Genomic DNA, 23,662 nt, shown 5'->3' with positions numbered 1-23,662 from the left:
GCCTGATTGCCTACATTTTTAATGCAGCCATTCGAGTATACATGATAATTGTCTTTTTTTGAATCACTAATCAGAATGAATTCACCAATTCTGAGCCCAGGGTTTAGTGAATACCTGTGAAAATACCTGCTTAGAGGCTTGTTTACTATAACCTACCTGACCAAGGCAAACAAGTCAGGACAATTATTGAGAATACCCTTTTCAATTATGCAACTTCTATTATTCATGCCTAAGTTTGATCCTTTATTCACACAGTTATGACACAGCTGTTATAAAATACAAAAGATCAAGGAAAAACAAATAAACAGGGACTGATTTGGAGGATAAAGGAAATAAATGCACAATAATGACCCTATAGACAAAAGGGGGGAGCACTCAACCGGAACCAAATTCTTATACACAATTAAATGCACAGTTATGCAATGTTATCACTGTGGAAAATCAAAGGTATTACCACTGACCATAACTAGTTATCTTTCTCCTCAGGTATGCTTCTACTCAGCCATGAAGTAAAGCAGGTAAAATCTTGAATTCCATCCATCCAATTATGTTTTTTTTAATTTTTATTTTGATGGAATTGATTGACCTTTATATACCTTACAAAGGTGTGCTCCCTTTTGTTTAAGATACATCGTTAAGGTTATGCTGATTATCCTGTTAGTTTCTTGAAATTTCTTGAAAATAAAATCAAATCCTTGAATCTTGTCATTACTTTGTCACGAGGTGAGCTTTAACAAGAAAAAGACGCTGGAAACACTTTGAGAAAAGTACCCAGTCTTGAAAAGGGAGTAAATATATACAATGTTCAAATTTGGATACATCCTTTTTGCTTTTTTGTAAGTACACATATAACATGTGCAGTTTGGTACCCTAATAAATATCAGTCCAACAATAATAATTAATAATTTTTATTTTGTGATGACCAAAGCTGCTGGTAGATGAGACCATCTCACATTTGCCTGTGGTCCCATCTGGGACATAGGCCGCCAACAAGCTTCCTCCAGGCGTCTCGGTTCTGGGCGAGTCTCTCAAGCTGCCCCCATGTTTGGCCCTTCTGCTTAGCATCTGCATCCAGGTCACGGCGCCAGGTGTTTCTAGGCCGCCCTCTCTTCCTTTTCCCTTGGGGGTTCCATGTGAGGGATTGCCTTGTCGTATTGGATGCAGGCTTGCGAAGGGTGTGGCCTATCCACCTCCAAGGTCTCTGAAGGATGTCTTCTTCAACTGGCTGCTGGTTTGTTCTTCTCCATAATATTTCGTTGGAGATCTTGTCTGGCCAGCGGATCTTGAGGATCTTCCTGAGGCAGGTGTTGATGAAGACCTGTATTTTCTTTATGGTGGTGACAGTGGTTCTCCAGGTCTCTGCTCCATAGAGGAGTAGCGGCTTCACGATGGTATTGAAGAGCCTAATCTTGGTGGTGATGCCAATTACGCTGGATCTCCAGATGTTCTTCAGCTGATGGAAGGCTGTTCGTGCTTTATCGATGCGGGTTCTGACATCTGCTTCCGTTCCTCCCTGGTTGTTCAGAATGCTGCCGAGATAGGTGAAGCTGTCCACCTCCTCCAGCGCCTCGCCTTGGACTGTGATGGGTGTGTTGTTTGATGCGTTGGTCCTGAACACCTTGCTCTTCGCTTTGTTGATGGTGAGGCCCAGTCTAGCTGAGATGAGACCAGGACTGGTTAATTAAATTCCACCCTGAAAAATGCAACATCCTCAGCATCACTCAAAAAGAAATCCTTGCATATAAACTAAATGATAACATCCTTGAAAAAGTAAATCTTGCAAAATATCTAGGTCTTAAACTCCAAAGTAACTTCAATGGGACAAGCATATTAACCCTTAAAGCGCTGGAGCTGAATTTTAAAGGCCTTTGCAAACAGTTTGGATCCAGATGAGACGCCACAAAACGTGGCGTCTCATCTGGATCCAAACTGTTTGCTATTCTGATAGTATTCTTTGAAAAAAATCGAAGAAAATGCTAATTTTAGAAATTCAGCAGACGACATTTTAGCAGATGACAAATTACCCAGCATGCAAAGGGTTAACTCAATAACTAATAAAAAAGCAGACACTAGGATATCTTCGCTGCAACTTAAAAACTAGCTCATCAACAGTTAAAATACATGCTTACAAAGCAATAAGTGCCTAAATAAGAATGCTCCTCCACTGTCTGGGACCCACATACAAAAGCTCAAATAAATCTACTGGAAAAAGTACTAAGACATGCAGCTAGATTTGTAACAAACAGATAATACAACACAAGCTCAGTAACTAATATGATAAGACACCCTGAATTGGTCCACTCTTGAAACATGCAGAACAAAATTCCATCTCATCATGCTATATACAATTTTCAACCATGTAGTTTCCATCACTCCTCCAGATAATCTCCATGTCAACCACAGATCAAGACTCAGCAGTAACCATTGCTTGAGACACATACAACACTTAACCCTTTGCATGCTGGGAAATTTGTCGTCTGCAAAAATGTCGTCTGCAGAATTTCTAAAATTAGCATTTTCTTCGATTTTTTTCAAAGAATACTATCAGAATAGCAAACAGTTTGGATCCTGATGAGACGCCACGTTCTGTGGCGTCTCATCTGGATCCAAACTGTTTGCAAAGGCCTTTAAAATTCAGCTCCAGCGCTTTAAGGGTTAAAACTCTCTTATAAATTTTCATTCTAACCAAGAACAGTTACCCAATGGAACTCACTACCTCGCCATATACATGAGGCAGCCTCAGTTGAAGTTTTCAAAACCATAACTCCTGTGGCTGTCATTGTCCCCCTAATCCACTTGTAAACACTTACAATGTAAATAATTTTAAATTAACACCCAACTGAGCACCTATGTACAGTTTTCACCCCTAAACCAATAGGCGTTGGCACAAAATCTTCTATTTAGAAGGAGTGCTGTATCTGAAGAAGAAGAAGAACGCATTTGCGACTATAAATAGATAAAATGGGCTATTTGCATTTAAACACACCTTGAAATGAAATACATGTTAATCAATACATATAGATGCAAATTGAAAGTGTGCAAAATTGTCATTAAATCTATAGCCCCGTTAGCAAGTAATTTATTATTTCTTTTTTATTTTAAAACAGAAAGTAGGATTTCAATAGTTATACGTCCATTTCGACAAACGCGATTATTTTTTTTATTTTTAAGCGCAAAAAAGACGGGTTTATACCTTGTAACCACCAGATATATTCAAATTGACATAGATAAAATTAAATCTAAAGCCTTGTTAGCAAATAATTTATTATTTCTTAAACAGCACCACTTTTAAAGCCGAAAGAAGGATGTCTAGACGTATACGTCCATTCCAACATACGCGATTATTTTTAAGTTTTAAAGTGCAAAAAAAGACAGATTTGTACCTTGTAATCACCAGATATATTCTAATTGGCATAGATAAAATATGTTTCTTATTTATACTTCAATTTACTATCCATATATTTCATTTCAATGTGTGTGGCTTTAATCATCATCAACAACATCATCCACTACAAAAACCTCAACAGTCCAACAACAACAACAGACAAGACTGGTGTTTAATGATCAAGAGGACATAATACTGGTAATTAATTATGGACAATTTGTCACAAGTAAAAATGTTTAAAAATCAGGTCCTGGCCTGCATTCAGATGTTAACTTGAGATAATACCCCTTAAGGGATTGACCATTTGTGGTATATACACCTAAACATTGTCTACATGGTCACAAGCAGTGAGTCCCATAGGCAAAAATGCATAAACAGTACTTAGCCTTTAAACTGATTTGAATCTCTATTCAGTTTTATGGTTAATTAAAATCTTCCACACAAATAGGTACCCTGTGAACAGGTATTGAAAAGAGTTCAAACTGACCTCAGTTCATATGTGATTCAACCATGACTAGGCGTTTGGACAAACAATGTTCACTGAAAGTTCAAAAGTTCTCCAGTCAGATGTTTTGTTAACATTCCTATGTTTGGCATGTGAAAGATCTTAAGAATGTTTGCCATATTTTTTGTAATTTTCAAAAAAATCCGATATGATTACTTCAATTTGATAGATGTGCCAAAGTGTCAAAATTATGCTCATGATGATTTTCCATTAAATTGCAAAACAAGAGCTGTGTTTGTGAAACACAATGCTCGCTACTGTGCCGCTTTAAAGCCATATACTAGTATTTAACCTTTGACCTTGAAGAATGACCTTGACCTTTCATCGCTCAAAATGTGCAGCTCCGTGAGATACACATGCATGCCAAATATCAAGTTGCTATCTTCAATATTGCAAAAGTTATGACCAACCTTAAAGTTTTGGGACACACACATACAATGACAGACATACAGACAGACAGACAGACCAAAAATAATATTACCCCCGATCATTCGATCCAGGGGCATAAAAATATTGTGCTCTGCAAGCAAAAGTCACCTCTTCATAGGATACTAATCATAAAAAGTACGCTTTACCCCTTTCCCACCCAGAAGCAAAGTGAAAATGGCTATGTGCAAACAGCATAAAACCAGAACAGCCTTCGAGTAACTCGCAGTCTGTTAAGGTTTTATGCTGTTTGCTGCTCATCAGTATCTAAGGGTTGGAAATGAAGGCTTTTAAATTTGAATCTAGTAAGAAAGGTCTTTAATTAAATGTAACTTTCTACAGGACTACATGTACACATGTGTCAAAATATGTATATAAGTGGAAAAGGGCATACATGATTCCAAACCTTCCTTACATAAGTATTCATTTCATGATAAAAACACTGCATTCTGATTGGATGATCTGTGTTTTATATTCCCATGAACCAATTACGTAAGCAAGTAAACTCATAAATATTCATAACCTTACTGCTTTACATCACCAAGTGGCCAAATGACCTCATTATATTTCTTGAATCTTGCTTTTTATTCATTTATATTTAAATGCTGTCATTATATGTCATGAATGTTTTGCAATTTGACGAAGCTAAGATGAAAACTAACAACATTTGTTAGCCAGCAAATCAACGAACATTGTTTTTACACATTACCTTGTTATTATAAGAATTGAATAGCATTATTTTGAAAATCATATGTGAACTGGCTGGAAAATTCATAAGCATTGAAGGTGTATTTTTCCAGACAGTAACAAAATCATACAGTGATGAATTACTGTTAAATGCTATTCAGTTCTTAAATCAATATTTAAACAAGCAAATTCGTTGAATTGATATCCCCCGCCAAAATGCTTCTGGACACAAAAGTATTATATTTGACACTCAAAAAAGCTTTTTTTCAAGATACAATGGGCCATAACTCCGTTTTTAACAGATAATGAACAATGCCATTTGGCCTGCATCATCCTCTTACCCATATATTTACTCATACCAAGTTTTAATGAAATCAGCCAAAGCACTTCCAAGATATGGCTCCTGACACAAAAAAAGCATTTTTTCAAGATACAAAGGGCCATAACTCCGTTATTAACGGATGGTGTACAATGCAATTTGGCGTGCATCACCCTCTTATCCATATATATACTCATACCAAGTTTCAATAAAATCTGCCAAAGCACTTCCAAGATATGGCTCCGGACGGACGGGCGGAAAGACGAACGGAAGGACAACGCCAAAACAATATCCCTCCGCCTATGGCGGCGGATAATTAATGATCTGTCATAGACTATTTATAGTCATTTGGTATTCAATACTTTGAATTAATTTACATGCATAATACGTTTGGTATATTTTATCCTCTCAATGTGCAAGAATTGAATTCACATTTAATCAATCCTACATATTTTAAAACATACACATATACTCTATCAAATTTTACTTTTGCTTTTGTTAATTTGTAAAGTACATTTGACTTTTTTCACCAACATAGTTGTTTGCCTGTTAATTATTCACTGCTTAACATTCTGATGCAAATAAATGGAACCATTTGTTCTTGAACACCTTTGAGATGTACTCTGTACAAACCACTAGAATGCTGCTTGGTGGTAATAGGTACGTAAAAACATTACCGGTAATAGGTGACTCTTACATCTCCAAGAGATTAACTCATTGTAAAAGTGCTCTTGATAAGCAAATAGATTTTCAAAACGCATAATTAAAACCAAATCAGTTTAAACCTACTATTCTGTCTGGATAGAAAGCCTAAGGCTTATTGAAAAACTCTTGAGTATGTTTCCTGGGACAAAGAATCAGTACTTTGTGTGAGAAGATTTAAAGAACACTCACACATTGGGAATCGAACCTGTAACCTCCCTGTTGCTAGGCAAACACAATATCCACTATGCCAAGGCGACCAGTAAAAACTAATTGATTTCTTAGTATACTAATTGACATCTTGCTAACTGTCAATCAGATTCTTATCTAAATATTGATTGTCCAATCAGCGAGCAATTAATATGGCGTGCCAGTTGCTAATGACCTACCTGTCCGCCTTTTTCCAGACAAGCCGAATGCCTAGTTCTCATTTTTTGCAACGCGTTTCGTTTATTTTGTTTGAAAAACAGAAATGAAATATGGTAAACCAGTGTAAATAGGGTTAATGTAACTCGGACAGTCCGCATACAGAAAAGTTAGTAAGAGGAACAGAATATTTACCATTTGCAAGGCGGAAATGTGGTCTTGACACAAGCGAGTGGAAGCTGTGTAGAATTACCGAAATCCCCGTTATAGAACATTAGTGTTTTTCAGAATTAAAATCAAGTATGCATGATAACAGGTGTATATCATGAAAAATAATATGAAATTGTGGTAGCCGCTTTGCGTAACTTAACGAAATCACCGTTATAAATTGTTCTCTTGTGTCTGAAAAAGTGAAAAAATTTTATTTTACTATTTTTAGAAACATGTATTGATAAATGCCGAGTTATGGCAATGGTCATAAGTATGTTGGTATTAACGTAGGGGATTTTGCAAAACTTAAAATTATGCTCAGGATAAATATAGTTGCAAAAATTTAACTCTCAGCTTTATAACCCAAAGGGTGAGAGCCGTCCCAGCAAAAATTATCAAAGAATCCGTTTATGTTTGGACTAAAAATAAATATTGCTTTATTATAACAAAACGGCAGTGGCACCACCTTCTCCCGTCTGTCAAAAAGATGCCTTTTGCTAATGTTCATGTTTAACATGTTATTAAAATGACATTATAATTGAAGTCGTGATTTAAATAGCTAATTGATTATTTGGCAAATTTACCTTCACAGATGGACTAAAAATTACAGACACTGTCAAATAAGAGAAGGTCGAACTGAAGAAAAGGGAAATAATAGCTACTGCTTCGAAAAATAATGAGCTTAGATTACATCCCTTGTTTTTAAATTTACCATGTTTATTTAATGAGAGTACGTATTTAACGAACAACCTTTTATTAATTTTTGTAAACAAATTCGTTTTAATGATTACAATTTACGTCGGTATGTATTTTTCACAGAATCACAAGTCATCTTCAAACGCATAAAATGTTGATTTACATTGTTAAAAGAATGACGTTTTTAAAGAAGACTAGTTGTAAATAATGTTTATTCAATTTTATTGTCAGTCACTCATATATCATGGACGAACCATCTTTCGAACCTCTTAATTTTTGAGAGTTATGGTCGTTTCGTGCCACTACCAGTTTGTGCTTCTGATACTTCTGTTGAAAAGGAGTGGCGTTTCGTCCCACTGATAATATATAGCCGGGTAGGTGTGAATAATACCGTGTAGGTGTGAATCAAAACTTTTGCACCTGTGATGGTCACCTCTGTGCCATGTAAAAACAACATGGTTTAATGTCAAGATTTTTTATTAACTGTTTTATGTTAAAGGTGTCATGTAGATAATATATAGTACATTAACAATATTGATATGGAATACATAAACAAAATAAAACATTATCACGCACAAGATATATTTCATTTTAAGATTTATTTAACATTTGTACACATATATACACACACAATAAAACAGCCTCTTATTCACATAGAAAATATAGTACACTACACGTTTTTTTTATCACATTTCACAAGATATATTTCATATACACTTATACACTAGTACACTACACGTTTTTTTTTTCAGATTTCTTTCTTCAAACCTGGTCTTTGTCGTGAACCTGGTCATGGGATGTGTCAGGTCCCAGACCTGCAATGCGACTGCATGCCCGCAGAAGGTGGGTAGTTGTCGTTTCGTTGTCCTCATACTGCTCCCATATGTGGAAGAGTCTCCCATGGATCTCTTTGTATTTCTTGGGATGCCAGCTTCTTCCCTCCTCTTTTTGTGCCGCCGGTCACAACATCATATGTGATGGGTCCGTCCTCAGGTATAACAGCATCCAGAGGACGTTCCCGAACGGAATCGTCTACCGGCATGTTCGGTTGCTCAATCTCCCGATGGGAGATGTTGAATGTTCTGTCTTCAACTTCGTCGAAACGAGACTCCACCGAGAGTTCAGATATTATAGAAATGTCATTAGCCTCTAGTATCTCCGGTCCCTCTGGTGTAGCATCCATTGGAACCTCCACCTCGGGTGTAACATCCATTTGAACCGGTCGGCTACACTTGTGACACTTCCATTCGAGGACGACTTCTCCTTTCACCATCTTCCTATACTGCTGTAAACTGACACCAGTCTCACACGACAAATGTTTCCATCTTTCACATTCGTCGCATGATATCACTTTGTCATCTTCACCAATATTCTGTTCACAGTACACACAAGGGTATTTGTCTGCCATTACTGGTTTTGTGAATGCAATAAACAATTAACTCACCTATTATATACTACTTGTTCAACTGACCTTATTTACTCTTTCAGTGTTAATCACACAGTTTGTACAATCCACGCGGCAAATTAAAGATAGTTTAAGATAGTTAATTAATATACTAATTTACCATTAAAGGCCTGGTCGCTAATTAATTGTTTGCACATCACTACTATAACACTTGAATGCCTTTAGCGGCACATGCCGCTAATTAATAGTTTGCGTCTTGCTAGTAAAACATAAGCTTTTCTAAAAGTAAATGACCAACATTTTATTATTTCTTTATTGAAAATAAATTGTATTATTGTTCATTCTGCACACATAATATAATGATCGAAAAATTAAAATAACAGCACTTTATGTTTTACATTTACTGAACATACATGTAATGCACATGCATATTATAAAACGACAGCACTTAATGTTATAAATTTATTGAACACAATGCACTATGCAAACATATAATAATAATTATGGCATAATGCAAAACATGCTTTCGGCAAAATAAATAATATCATAAATACATATACACAGTGAGATGAATATTAATAACTGAAACACAAAAACGGTAAAATAAACACGAAAATATAATTAGAATTGTTAACACAATTGTAATTTGCTACATCAGTATACACCCCATTATGATTCACACCTCTACGGTGTTATTCACACCTACCCGGCTATATATTATCAGTGGGACCAAACGACCAATCCCCTCCTACACAAATATCAGTGGCATGAACTGGTAGTGGCACAAAACGACCATCACCCATTTTTGACACGTCAATTTGACTCAAATATAATATTGAAAATAGTGAAACATATTTGTAAGTACTCTATTTGATAAATAACTTGTTTTTTCATGGCTGGCAACTGTAATTGCTATGTAAATCCTCTTTTTATAACAGATTTTTGCAAGTTTCAGGCACATCCATATCATGTTAAACTAGCAGTGCCGCCCAAACAACGAGTACCTGCTTTCGAACCCTTCAGTGTACAACATTAAAAATAAATTAGTCACATGTTTTGACCATGGTCACGTGACTTATTGCAGCAGCGGAAATGTGTAAATTGTCAAGCAAAGTTAAAAACAAAAATTAGACCATGTTTTTATAGTTTTTGAAGGAAAATCCTTATATATGTAAAGAAGCATTAAGAAATACACTGATTTTTACATGTTTTATGATTAATCTACTTATCCAACCTGTTTTTGACATATTTGCCGCTACGCACGAGTCGGCGTAAACAATTGACTTATACACACAAAAACGGTGACTTAGTGCGCGTGCGTGCATGCGCATAAAATGTAAACAAATGCAGGGTTCGAAAAGAGGTGAGGTTCGAGAAGAGGTACTTTAACGATACATATTCCTTATTTCTAACGTCATGAAAAGCTATTACATACTCGTTTGAATTGCATCAACACAGCTTTATGTGGAGATATACTATAACACCATCATCAGTTTTAATTAATTCGAAAATATGTTGTGCAACAAATTTATTTATTACTTTATTATTTTTTATGTACTGTATTGTATTGCAAAATTTTCTTGCATAAATATTATTGTAAAAGTAACAACACAATACTGTTTGGTAAAGTGAAAGTTAAGTAAAGAATAAGGCTTTTTGTTTTGCTGGTCCATCCTCTGTCCAGTCAAGACATGTTGAATAGTCGTGTCCATGTCTTATAGACCCACAGTTATTTTTTTAAAACCTTTTTATTTCAGCTCGATTGCATAGCAAGCCTAAGGCTTACATGAAACACTCAAGTCCGTTGCCTTGGTGTCTATGGGGGAGATCTAAAGAACGCTTCCACATTGGGGATCGAACCCGTGACCTCCTGATCGCTAGGCGGACACCATATCCACTACGCCACGGCGACCTGTGTTATTATGTAACATCTGTCTTTGGGGAATTTAATTTAATATTGATAAAGCTATATTATTTAAGTTGTATAATGTTAACTTAGTAATGTCTTGTCCCCTACAAATGTTGCTTTATACTTCTAGTGAACTGTATGGTTGGTTCTTGTTGAGTCATGGGTTCCTTTATAAGTCATGGTTATAGAGATCTCATGAAATCACTTTAGAGTGCGTTTCTACATGATGCAGTATAATGGAAAATTTTTGACACAGTGACCATCGTTTTGCTGATCAAAAAAGCGACAAAAACAGGTCATATTGTAATTGATCACAACTTAAGCTTTCACTAGGCATAATAAATTGTTTACCACAAAATGTCTGATTACAGGAAACTTAAACCATGGCAGATTTTATAGAAAGCATGGAGGACTGGCAGGCTGACAGGAATTTATTGGAATGTAACCGATTCATGCTCAACAACCAGGTGAACTGTGATGTCAAGTTTTTGCTGGGTCTCAAACGCGAGCCGATCTCTGCACACAAGTACATGCTCGTATGTCGCAGCTCTGTGTTTCAGTCCATCTTCTACGGTGCCATCTCCTCTGACAGCAAAGACACCATACCTGTGTCCGATATTGAGCCTGAAATCTTCAAGAACTTACTGCAGTGAGTGACTCTCCTGTATTTTTATGCCCACAGATGGAATGATTGGGGATATATTGAGTTTGGCCTGTCTGTCTGTCATTGTATGTGTCTGTCTGTGTGTCTGTCACAAAACTTTAAACTTGGTCATAACTTTTGCAATATTGAAGATAGCAACTTGATATTTGGCATGCATGTGCATCTCATGGAGGGGTAGTAGTCGGCATTGTGTTTCACATACACAGCTCTTGTTTGTATGAGGATATTTTTTCATTTAAAGGAGTGGCAGTTTTGAAGAGACTGTTTACAGATTGGCAAAATGTTTTCCAAAAAGTTGTAATAGATTTAAGGATAATTACAATTTTACAATCAAATTTTATTTCTCTGAAACTACAGCTACCGTAAGAATTTTCATTATTTTGTTCACCATTAATGTAAAGAAGTTATCATTTTCCTCAACATAATTGCAAAGGCTAGTACTTGATATATGAATTATTATAAAACATTCAATCTTCGACATGCCTCTGTTCAGGTACATCTACACAGACGAGGTGTCAGTTGGTCATGGGAATGTGAAGGACCTCCTCTACGCAGCGAAGAAGTACGCAGTGAAAGGACTCGTCAAGAAGTGCCTTGCCTTTCTGCAGTCTTCCATTAACAAGGAGAACGTTTGCTCAGTGTTGGAAATGGTACTTGTTTATGTTCCCTTAACACACTTCTGCCATCTTCAATTTACAAGGAGAATGTTTGCTCAGTGCTGGAAATGGTACTTGTTGTTGGTCCCTTACCACATTTCTGCCATCTTACATTAACAAGGAGAATGTTTGCTTAGTGTTGGAAATGGTACTTTTTGTTGATCCCTTCAATTAACAAGGAAACCATTTACTCAGTGTTGGAAATGGTACTTGCAGTTTTCCATTAACATGGAAAATGTTTGCTCACTCAGTGTTGGAAATGGTACTTGTTGTTGGTCCCTTACCACATTTCTGCCATCTTACATTAACAAGGAGAATGTTTGCTCAGTGTTGGAAATGGTACTTGTTGATGGTACCTTAACACAAATTAAGCTGTCTTCCATCAACAATGAGGATGTTTGCTCAGTGCTGGAAATGGTACTTTTTTGGCTGTTTGTCCCTTACCACATTTTTGCCATCTTTCATTAACAAGTAGAACGTTTGCTCAGTGTTGGACATTGTACTTGTTGTTGGTCCCTTACCACATTTCTGCCATCTTCTATTAACAAGTAGAACGTTTGCTCAGTGTTGGACATTGTACTTGTTGTTGATCCCTTACCACATTTCTGCTGTCTTCCATTTACAATGAGAATGTTTGCTCAGTTTTGGAAATGTTACTTTTTGTTGGTGCCTTTCATTAACAGAAAAATGCTCAGTGTTAGAAATGTTACTGTTGTTGGTCCCTTCCATTAACAAGGAAAACATGTGTTCAGTGTTAGAAATGTTACTTGTTGTTGGTCCCTTCCATTAACAAGGAAAACTTTTGCTCAGTGTTAGAAATGTTTCTTGTTGTTGGTCCCTTCCATTAACAAGGAAAACGTTTGCTTAGTGTTAGAAATGTTACTTGTTGTTGGTCCCTTCCATTAACAAGGAAAACGTTTGCTTAGTGTTAGAAATGTTACTTGTTGTTGGTCCCTTCCATTAACAAGGAAAATGTTTGCTCAGTGTTAGAAATGTTACTTGTTGTTGGTTCATTTCTGGTTTTATAAGAGGGGACTTTCGGTTTACCCTCTAATCTATGTATCATGTCTGTCCGCCCATCTGCGTGGGTCTGTTTGTACACAGAAATGTGTTCCTGTGTTCTCTTTAAAATAACTGAAGTTATTATGATGGGACTTGGTATAAGTTTGGTATAAGTATAAAAGGCAATGTCAGAATTATGAATGACTCCCTTTTTATGCCCCCGGTAGGGTGGCATATAGCAGTTGAACTGTCCGTCTGTCAGTCTGTCAGTCCTTCAGTCTGTCAGTCTGTCAGTTTGTGCGTCCGTCCGAAAACTTTAACATTGGCCATAATTTTGCAATATTGAAGATAGCAACTTTATATTTGGCATGCATGTGTATCTCATGAAATTTCACATTTTGAGTGTTGAAAGGTCAAGGTCAAGGTCATCCTTCAAGGTAAAAAGTCATAAAATACAATCCAAGGGAAGTAATAAGCTTTAAAAGGGAGATAATTTCTAAACCTGCCAAATGATATATTGAAATTTTATTTCAAAGGGGTTCAATAGGGGGAGTTGTGTTTCTGACAAACACATCTCTTGTTCACCTGACATTTTTGCTCTAAAGTTGATGAACTTGATACGTTCGAATCTGGGTATTGTGTGTCTGAAAACTGCATCACTAGTTCCAGTCTTAGAAAAAGCTTGTTATCACTCTAGAGAAAAACATTTATTATTCAATCTTGATGAAACTACCATAGAATATTTATTGTAGAAATACCTAGGCTGTATTTGAATCTTCACCATGTTTATAAAAAATACTAAGTCACCACCTCAAATCTCGGAAAAACCTTGTTACTACTCTAGAGGCCACTTTTACGACTCAATCTGGATGAATCATACTCAGATTGTTTATTTTGACAATCTAGAATGAGTTCAAATTGGGGTCATGTGCGTCTCAAAAACAGTCCTTTACCAATGTTACAACAACTTGTACAAGGCCAGAGTCAGCAATCTTGACAATATCTTGACAATATTTTGGCCAAGCTTGAATCTGGGCAATTTTCGTGTAGAAGCTAAGTCACCAGGTCAAATCTTTAAAAAAAAATCTCACACAATTAGGGGCATCATTTATGACTCAAGCTATATTGAACAGAATGTGTATCTTGATAATATGTAGGCCAAGTTTGAATCTGGGCCATATGCGTCTAAAACAATGTCACCAGGTTTAATCTTATAAAAACTTATTAACACTCAAGGGTCACATTTATGACTCAGTCTTGATGAAACTTGGTCAGAATATTGATAGTGACAATATGAAGAACATGTTTGAATCTTGGTCAGAATATTGATAGTGGCAATATGAAGAACATGTTTGAATCTAGGTCAATTGTGGTTGATAGTGGCAATGTGAAGAACATGTTTGAAACTTGATCAGAATATTGATAGTGGCAATATGAAGAACATGTTTGAATCTAGGTCAATTGTGGTTGATAGTGGCAATGTGAAGAACATGTTTGAAACTTGATCAGAATATTGATAGTGACAATATGAAGAACATGTTTGAATCTTGGTTAGAATATTGATAGTGGCAATATGAAGAACATGTTTGAATCTTGGTCAGAATATTGATAGTGGCAATATGAAGAACATGTTTGAATCTTGGTCAGAATGTTGATAGTGGCAATATGAAGAACATGTTTGAAACTTGGTCAGAATATTGATAGTGGCAATATGAAGGGCATGTTTGAATCTTGGTCAGAATGTTGATAGTGGCAATATGAAGAACATGTTTGAATCTTGGTCAGAATGTTGATAGTGGCAATGTGAAGAACATGTTTGAATCTTGGTTAGAATATTGATAGTGGCAATATGAAGAACATGTTTGAAACTTGGTCAGAATATTGATAGTGGCAATATGAAGGGCATGTTTGAATCTTGGTCAGAATGTTGATAGTGGCAATGTGAAGAACATGTTTGAATCTTGGTCAATTGTGGTTGATAGTGGCAATATGAAGAACATGTTTGAAACTTGGTCAGAAATTTGATAGTGGCAATATGAAGAACATGTTTGAATCTTGGTCAATTGTGGTCAAAAACTACATGTATCTTGCCCAAGTCTCGAAAATTGGTATCAGTGAACTCAGTTGAGCGCTTTAGAGCCATGATGGCCCTCTTGTTTGATAGAATCCCCCAACCACATAAGTCATGGAAACTCCTAAAATCAAACAGTGATTTAAAACGATGTACAGTAATTAATGTTATAACTTGTTTGTTACCTTTAACAGGTACACACCTACCAATAAGTCATGGGGACGCCTAAATTTAAACATTTATGTAAAATTATATACGCTCGTTAATTATATGCTATAACTTTGTTGTGTCCTTTTGCAGGTACACACTTACAATGGCAAAGATCTAGAGGCGAGCTGTATCAGCTTTATCCATGAAAATGCCAAGGAAGTTCTGCAGTCTCGTACATTTACCAAACTGTGTCCTTTGTGTGTTGAAACCATTGTGAGATCAGATGAAATGGTCGTTGATGAGAAGGTGGTCTTGGAAGCGGTGTTGACGTGGTCGCAGTTGGAATGTCGACGTAGAAACCTGGAGGTGTGGTCTGTTTGGAAAAGTTTGGTTGAATTTTAGGGAAATAGCCCCATTTTGATAGTATTGTTTATAAACAAATCACTCCAATGCGATAAGACTCTTGCTGCACCCCTCCTAACAATTTGCCCTTAAGTCTCCATACAATGACTATTTCATTGTCCCCTACCGGTAAAACCGGAGGAGACTTATGGTTAGTGCTCTGTGTCACTGTCCGTGAGTCTGTCACACTTTTCTGGATCCTGCGATAACTTTAAAAGTTCTTCATATTTTTTCATGAAACTTGAAACATGGACAGATGGCAAAATGGAGATTTTGCACGTCATTTCATTTTGTTCCTACATCAAGACAAATAGACTAGAAATATTGCTGAAAATGGTGGAGTTTCACCGGTAGGGACCATATTGCTTGACAATAGTCTTGTTTAAATAAGTGAAATATTGTTATTTGACAAAAAATGATTCCTTTAGTGACTCTTTAAAACCAAAAACATTTTAAAAAAGTCACAAACAATACACAGACAAAAGCCCCTTTAAAATGTGCATTTGCATGTGCTTAATACGTTTTCTTTTCTTAAGCATATTCTTATGTTTGATCTGACCAAAGTATTAGATTGTCGACTTTTTATATCCCCAAAATCTACTTATGTGATGAGTCATATAGAGGTTGGCCAAGCCTTTTTTCGAAATCATCTGCGCCTAAGTGGTTAACCAAAAATGTTACGTTTTGTCTAACATCACAAATGCTTCCTACAAAGCTTTGATACTTGCATGTGTGTTAGCCGTGAACAATCACAACAACAACAAATCACCTGACCTCTTTTTTGACCTTGACATTTACCTTATATTTGACTTGTACTTATTAACCCTTTGCATGCTGGGAAATTTGTCGTCTGCTAAAATGTTGTCTGCTGAATTTATCAAATTCGCATTTTCTTCGATTTTTTCCAAAGAATACTATCAGAATAGCAAACAGTTTGGATCCTGTCACAGAACGTGGCGTCTCATCTGGATCCAAACTGTTTGCAAAGGCCTTAAAAATTCGGTTCCCGCATTGTAAGGGTTAATGGGCCAATAAATCAATACTGACAGGGCTTCTGAAGGGATCATCAGCGTTGTTTGAAATCAGCATCTTGTTTCTATCACAATTTAATTGTAAAACTGTAACAAAACCCAAAAAGGAATACAATCTTTTGCAGATAACAGATGAAAACCAAAGAGGAGTGCTGGGACAAATACTCTACCACGTGCGTTTTCCATTACTCGACTCCGTGTATTTTACAAACTGCGTATCCTCCAGAGACTTTCTAAACGAACAGGAAGTGATCGGTCTGTATCAGTTCTACAATGGGAGAGCTCAGCCTTCGAACTGGAAGTTCAATGTTCGCAAAAGACGCGGCTTTTTGCTGCACAGTGTTATAAGGTAAAGTTTCATCATGTATGGTCATAGCAAAACTATGAAAATTTGATTCACATTTTCCAATGTGATTTATGAATGCTATGTCCCTTTATTAGTCGGGGTTAATTTTCCGTAAGATGCTACATCACAACCTTTTTATGCTATTTTGGGGGGAGCATATAGTTGCCGCTTCGTCTGTCCGTCAGTGTGTCCGTGTGTCAGTCTGTGCACAATTTTTGTCCGGGCTATTTCTCAGCAAATAATGACTGGAATTCAATTAAACTTTATGGGAAGCTTCACTACCAACAGGAGATGTGTATTGATTGTCTTGATAGAGACAAACAGTCATCTTGAAAGTAAGGTTCTTCTTGTGTCGTGGTTTCATATTGACTGTTCCAATATTTCAAGATTTGCATGCTATAAATAGCCTTAAAACTTACATTGAAAGGGAGGTTAATTTTTTATGAAAAAATGTCAACATACAATTTAGCATGGACAATACACATAAATAAACAATACCGGTATTTTAGTTCTTTGAAACACAATTTGAACAATACATAAAGGCGGAAAGGATGTTCATATTTGATGAGAACGTATCTAGTAATGTTGAATTACAATATTTAACTGTTTTTGTCGCAGTTTTGATCAGCTAAACGATGATGACAATAACTCATCAACAAATGGACCGATCGGCTTGATACTTCACATGTGAATTGGCCTTGGACAGTAGATGACCCTGAATTTGCCTTGGACAGTAGATGACCCATATTGATATTGGGGTCACTAGGTCAAAGGTCGTGGTCACTGTCACAATAAGTGGAAAAATGGTTTCTGATCAATAACTCATCAACGAATCGACTGATTGGCTTCATACTTCCCATGTGCATTGGCCTCGGACAGTAGATAACCCCCTATTAAAAAAGGGTCACTAGGTCAAAGTCACTTTCACAATAAGGATGAAAGTTGTTTCCAATCAATAACTTTGCTACAAATTGAACGATTTGCTTAAACTTCACATTTGCATTGGCCTTGGACAGTAGATTACCCCTATTGAAATTGGGGTCACTAGTTTAAAGCCCTGTTTTGGGGGCAGATTTCTCCGACTGAAGAACTTTTGTTCCATTTATTATGCAAATATTAAGAAATGAACAATGCATTTAAACAGGAACAGGTGGTAGTAGTAGTAACAGCAGCAGCAGCAGGAGGAGCAGGAGGAGTAGTAGGAGTAGGAGTAAGAGGAGGAGGAGAAGTAGGAGGAGTAACAGGAGTAGGAGGAGGAGGAGAAGTAAGAGGAGTAAGAGGGGGAGTAAGAGGAGGAGTAAGAGGAGGAGGAGAAGTAGGAGGAGGAGGAGGAGTAAGAGGAGGAGGAGTAAGAGGAGGAGGAGTAAGAGGAGGAGGAGGAGTAGAGTAAGAGGAGGAGGAGAAGTAGGAGGAGAAGTAGGAGGAGTAAGAGGAGTAGGAGGAGGAGGAGAAGTAAGAGGAGTAAGAAGAGGAGTAAGAGGAGAACGAGAAGTAGGCGGAGGAGGAGGAGTAAGAGGAGGAGGAGGAGTAAGAGGAGTAAGAGGAGGAGGAGAAGTATGAGGAGGAGTAAGAGGAGGAGGAGCAAGTAGGAGGAGGAGGAGTAAGAGGAGGAGGAGGAGGAGGAGTAAGAGGAGAAGTAGGAGGAGGAGGAGGAGGAGGAGTAAGAGGAGAAGTAGGAGGAGGAGGAGGAGTAAGAGGAGGAGGAGAAGTAGGAGGAGTAAGAGGAGGAGTAAGAGGAGGAGGAGAAGTATGAGGAGGAGTAAGAGGAGGAGGAGAAGTAGGAGGAGGAGGAGTAAGAGGAGGAGGAGGAGGAGGAGTAAGAGGAGAAGTAGGAGGAGGAGGAGGAGGAGGAGTAAGAGGAGAAGTAGGAGGAGGAGGAGGAGTAAGAGGAGGAGGAGGAGTAAGAGGAGGAGGAGAAGTAGGAGGAGTAAGAGGAGGAGTAAGAGGAGGAGGAGAAGTTGGAGGAGAAGTAGGAGGAGTAAGAGGGGGAGTAAGAGGAGTAGGAGGAGGAGGAGAAGTAAGAGGAGTAAGAGGGGGAGTAAGAGGAGGAGTAAGAGGAGGAGGAGAAGTAGGAGGAGTAAGAGGGGGAGTAAGAGGAGGAGTAAGAGGAGGAGGAGAAGTAGGAGGAGTAAGAGGAGGAGGAGAAGTATGAGGAGGAGGAGGAGTAAGAGGAGGAGGAGAAGTAGGAGGAGGATGAGGAGTAAGAGGAGTAGGAGAAGTAGGAGGAGTAAGAGGAGGAGGAGTAAGAGGAGGAGGAGAAGTAGGAGGAGGTGGAGGAGGAGTAAGAGGAGGAGGAGAAGTAGGAGGAGTAAGAGGAGGAGAAGTAGGAGGAGGAGGAGGAGTAAGAGGAGGAGGAGAAGTAGGAGGAGGAGGAGAAGTAGGAGGAGGAGGAGGAGTAAGAAGAGGAGGAGGAGAAGTAGGAGGAGTAAGAGGAGAAGTAGGAGGAGTAAGAGGAGGAGGAGTAAGAGGAGGTGTAGTAGTAGTTAGAGCAGCAGCAGGATCAGTAGCAGAAGTCACAGAAGTAGTAGTGTTGTAGTTATAAATATATATTTATACCCCCATTACCATTGGTAATGGGGGCTATATAGGAGTCACTTTGTCGGTCGGTCTTTCGGTCTGTCTGTCTGTCCCGAAATTTCATCTGACCTTCACCAAACTTGGTCACAAGTTGTATCTAGATGATGTATAGGTCAAGTTTGAATATGGGTCATACCATGTCTAAAACTAGGTCACAGGGTCACTTAGTGTGTTTTAAACCGAAAGTTTGTCCGGACCATAACTATGTCATTTATCGTTAGATTTAAAAATAACTTGGTACATTTGTTCACCATCATGGGATGGTGTGTCGAGTGAAAGAATTTCGTCGATATCTCCAAGGTCAAGGTCACACTTTGAGTTCAAAGAAAGGTCAAATGCATGTCCGGGCCATATCTTTATCATTTATTGTGAGATTTTAAAATCATTTGGAAAATTTGTTCACCATCATTGGACGGTATGTCATGCGAAAGAATTACGTTGATATCTCCAAGGTCAAGGTCACACTTTGAGTTCAAAGATCAAAAATGGCCATAAATGAGCTTGTCCAGGCAATAACTATGTCATTCATTGTGAGATTTTAAAATCATTTGGCTCATTTGCTCACCATCATTGGACAGTGTGTCGCGCGAAAGAATTACATTGATATCTCCAAGGTAAAAGTCACACTTCAAGTTCAAAGGTCAATAGCCATAAATGAGCTTGTCCGGGCCATTACTATGTTGTTTATTGTGAGATTTTAAAATCATTTGGCACATTTGTTCAGCATCATTGGCCGGTGTGTCGCGCGAAAGAATTACGTGGATATCTCCAAGGTCAAGGTAACACTTTGAGTTCAAAGATCAAAAATGGCCATAAATGAGCTTGTCCGGGCCATAACTATGTCATTCATTGTGAGATTTTAAAATTACTTGGTACATTTGTTCACAATCATTGGACAATGTGTCATGCAAAAGAATTACGTCGATATCTTCAAGGTCAAGGTTGCACTTGGAGTTCAAAAGTGAAAAATGGCCATAAATGAGCTTGTCCGGGCCATAACTATGTCATTCATTATGAGATTTTAAAATGACTCTGTACAATAATTTTGTTCACAGTCATTGGACGGCATGTCATGCAAAATAATTCAAGAGTTCAATGATCAAAATGGCCATAAATAATAATGGCATAATAATTCTTAAAAATCACCATTTAGATTATCTTGTTTTGTGCAGACAGCTTGCAAAATAGTCTGTGTCAATGCGGCATGTGGGGGTATACGTCACGTCTGTGACAAAGCTCTAGTTTTCATTATGACTGTTATCACATTATTTATTTACCACATCCACATGACATTCTTACTTTGAAAGCATGCTGATATTGTACATATTTACATACTAGTATATTAATTGCGATGAGCTTTATATGCCTAAGTAAAAATAAACTGTTCTTTCGCTCTTGTAAAGTCTTGATTTTCTTGTGCACCTTCAGGTACAGCTTCATCTCAATGGAAGGCTTCCAGAAGTCATGCGCCAACGATAAAGACACCATCCACTTCATGTGTTCCGAATCCATCGACCTTCACGGCATTAGTGTGTACGGTTCATTGGACGAGAACGCAGACTACGACACTCGAATTGAACTCAGCTGTGACGAGAATTCTATCATCCTGAACTCACAATTCACTTGCCTGAGTACATCGAGACGGGAACACACTTACGAGCTGATGTTTTCGAAACCGGTGCCATTGTCGATGGGAAAGTTGTACAGCATCATGCTGGATATAACTGGGCCACCCACGAAGATGGGGTATGGGGGAAAGGTGGACTGTGTCTCTGAAGGTGTTACTTTTCATTTCTCGTCGAAGCCTGGCAGTAGGACGTCGGTAGACAGAGGGCAGATACCAGGTCTTCTGTTTACAAAGCCGAAACCAAGAACAAATACAAAATAGAATATCAGGGAAATATGTGTCTTGTTCTGAGAAAATTGGGCTTAATGCATGTGTGTAAAGTGTAGTCCCAGATTAGCTTGTGCAGTCTGCACAGGCTAATCAGCGAGGACACTTTCCGCTTTTATGGTATTTTTAGTTTCAAGGAAGTCCCTCCTTGCTGAAAATCAAGTTTAGGCGGAAAGTGTCTTCCCTGATTAACCTGTGCAAACTGAACATGCTAATATTGGGTGACACTTTATGCACATGCATTATGCCCCACTTTCCTTTAGCGCGGCTCATATCTCAGAAATAAAGTTGCCTAAAAGATGCTGAATTTGTATTGTTTATACGCCCGTTTAAAAAAAACGGGACGTATTATAGTTTCACCTTGGCGGCGGGCAGGTGGGCGGGCAGGCAGCGGCGTCCACAGCAGTGTCCGCTCTCTAATTGAAGTACTGTGAAACCATTTATTTTCGTCGGCACAAAATTTCGCCCTTTTCATAAAAATGACTATTTCGTCCGCTCTTAAATTCGCCCATTTCTGGTTTTGAAAAAAAACACGTCCGATTTGTTTGTAATACATGTAATACGCGGTTGCGAAAAAATCGTGCTGGGGAAAGAGAGGTGACACTTGGTAGTCACTTGCAGGAGGTGGGCCTTGTTTGGCATATGCCAATTAACAAGTCTGTTATTTTAGGTGATAGTAACTGTCCCTTATTATTTTATGTCATTGACACGTTCTTTGTTATGATTAGCGGATAAGTGGGACTGAATAATCGTTAACGAGTGTTTTAAACAACGAAGCCAATTGCCAATTAGTCTTTTTCCATTACTATCACGGTCAAACTGATAACAATCCTGCCTTTATCGGCGCCAATTAGAGAAGGTGCGAACATTATGGGTTATAATTATCGTAAAAAAATTATTTTGGTCATATTTCATTAAAGTTTCAAGCGTTTTGCATTGTAAATATTTGATCATTTTAAGTACAGTAATTTGTCTGCAGTTAAAACCAAACAACCAAACACAAATCAAAATGTTCTTTATTAATTTGTAACAAAGCGCAGAATATATTTCAGTCAGGTGTTGATCACACATCGTCATATTTTAATTGCGTTTAATAGTATTGTCTTTAATCCGGATTCGCCGCGTGTAGGCTGTATAATCTGCAACACCCCTGAAAAACACAATACACACAATGGGTAATAAAGTTGTTAACAATTAGCGCTAATCAACACTATTATACCTAAACGAAGTCGACGCATTCGATACAGCCTTATTGCATTCGCGTTTTACAGGAAATGCCAGTTGTCAGTACACTGTATAATGAACACCCCTTAGTGTCAAAACCGGATTTAACTTGAGTGTGTATAGTCGACTGTTTCATGTTCTTTGTATCAATACCATCTGTGTATCTGTATTATAAGTATACCAGTCAACAAACAAGGTGCGCGCTTCCGCATATGGGTATTCGGACGTTCAAAAAATTGACCTACGGTTTAGCGTTCACGCCGTCGAACGCATTAAGCAATATAACTCGTTTTTTTCACTATTTCTTTATTTGCCAGAAATACTAGTGGCTTATAACTTACCTTGCAATCTTTTTTCCTCGCATTTTGCGAGTGTGCGAGTGTTAATATCGAGCCCTGTGTATATGCGTGGATTACGCTGGATTTAAATGCCTCATGCCTACAGTAATTCAGACTTATTTGTTTCAAATATGGGACATGATTGTTCGTTAGGATCTTGAATTCGTCCATCGGTCGAAGGACGAAAAAGTTGAAAATTGATGTCGGACGAATAATAATGGTTTCACAGTAGTTTTCATCCGATCTTCACCAAACTTGGTCAGAAGTTGTATCTAGACAATATCTAGGTCAAGTTCGAATATGGGTCATGCCAGGTCAAAAAATAGGTCACTGGGTCACTTAGTGCATTTCAAGCATTTAGCATGGTGTCCGCTTTCTAATTGAAGTAGTTTTCATCCGATAATCACCAAACTTGGTCAGAAGTTTTATCTAGACAATATCTAGGTCAAGTTCGAATATGGGTCATGCCGGTCAAAAACTTGGTCACAGGGTTATTTAGTGCATTTCAAGCATTAAGCATGGTGTCCGCTCTCTAAATGAAATAGTTTTCATCCGATCTTCACCAAATTTGGTCAGAAGTTGTGTCTAAACAATCTCTAGGTCAAGCTCAAATATGGGTCATGCCGGGTCAAAAACTGGGTCATGAGGTCACTTTGTGCATTTCAAGCATTTAACATGGTGTCTGCTCTCTAATTGA

At 37.8% G+C, this 23,662-nt stretch overlaps 1 protein-coding gene across 2 annotated transcripts; it reads left to right on the top strand.

Annotated features, from left to right (window-relative positions):
- Positions 1-480: 480 nt before the first annotated feature.
- On the top strand, positions 481-21,493 carry LOC127847527 (BTB/POZ domain-containing protein 6-like). 2 transcript variants are annotated; one of them, XM_052379535.1, is made up of 6 exons: positions 481-518; positions 10,982-11,259; positions 11,768-11,924; positions 15,304-15,519; positions 16,712-16,935; positions 20,938-21,493. In XM_052379535.1, exons 2-6 carry the CDS (start codon positions 10,994-10,996, stop codon positions 21,395-21,397), a joined length of 1,323 nt encoding a protein of 440 aa, XP_052235495.1. In that variant the 5' UTR covers positions 481-518; positions 10,982-10,993; the 3' UTR covers positions 21,398-21,493. The 2 variants fall into 2 exon arrangements, with proteins under 2 accessions (XP_052235495.1, XP_052235494.1); XM_052379534.1 differs by lacking the exon at positions 481-518 and adding an exon at positions 7,296-7,402.
- The last annotated feature ends 2,169 nt before the right edge of the window (positions 21,494-23,662 follow it).

The sequence above is a fragment of the Dreissena polymorpha genome, chromosome 10, assembly GCF_020536995.1.
Source record: "Dreissena polymorpha isolate Duluth1 chromosome 10, UMN_Dpol_1.0, whole genome shotgun sequence".
NCBI lineage: Eukaryota > Metazoa > Mollusca > Bivalvia > Myida > Dreissenidae > Dreissena > Dreissena polymorpha.
The sequence above is the reverse complement of the archived record's forward strand: the minus strand, read 5'-3'. Positions and strand labels throughout refer to the sequence as shown.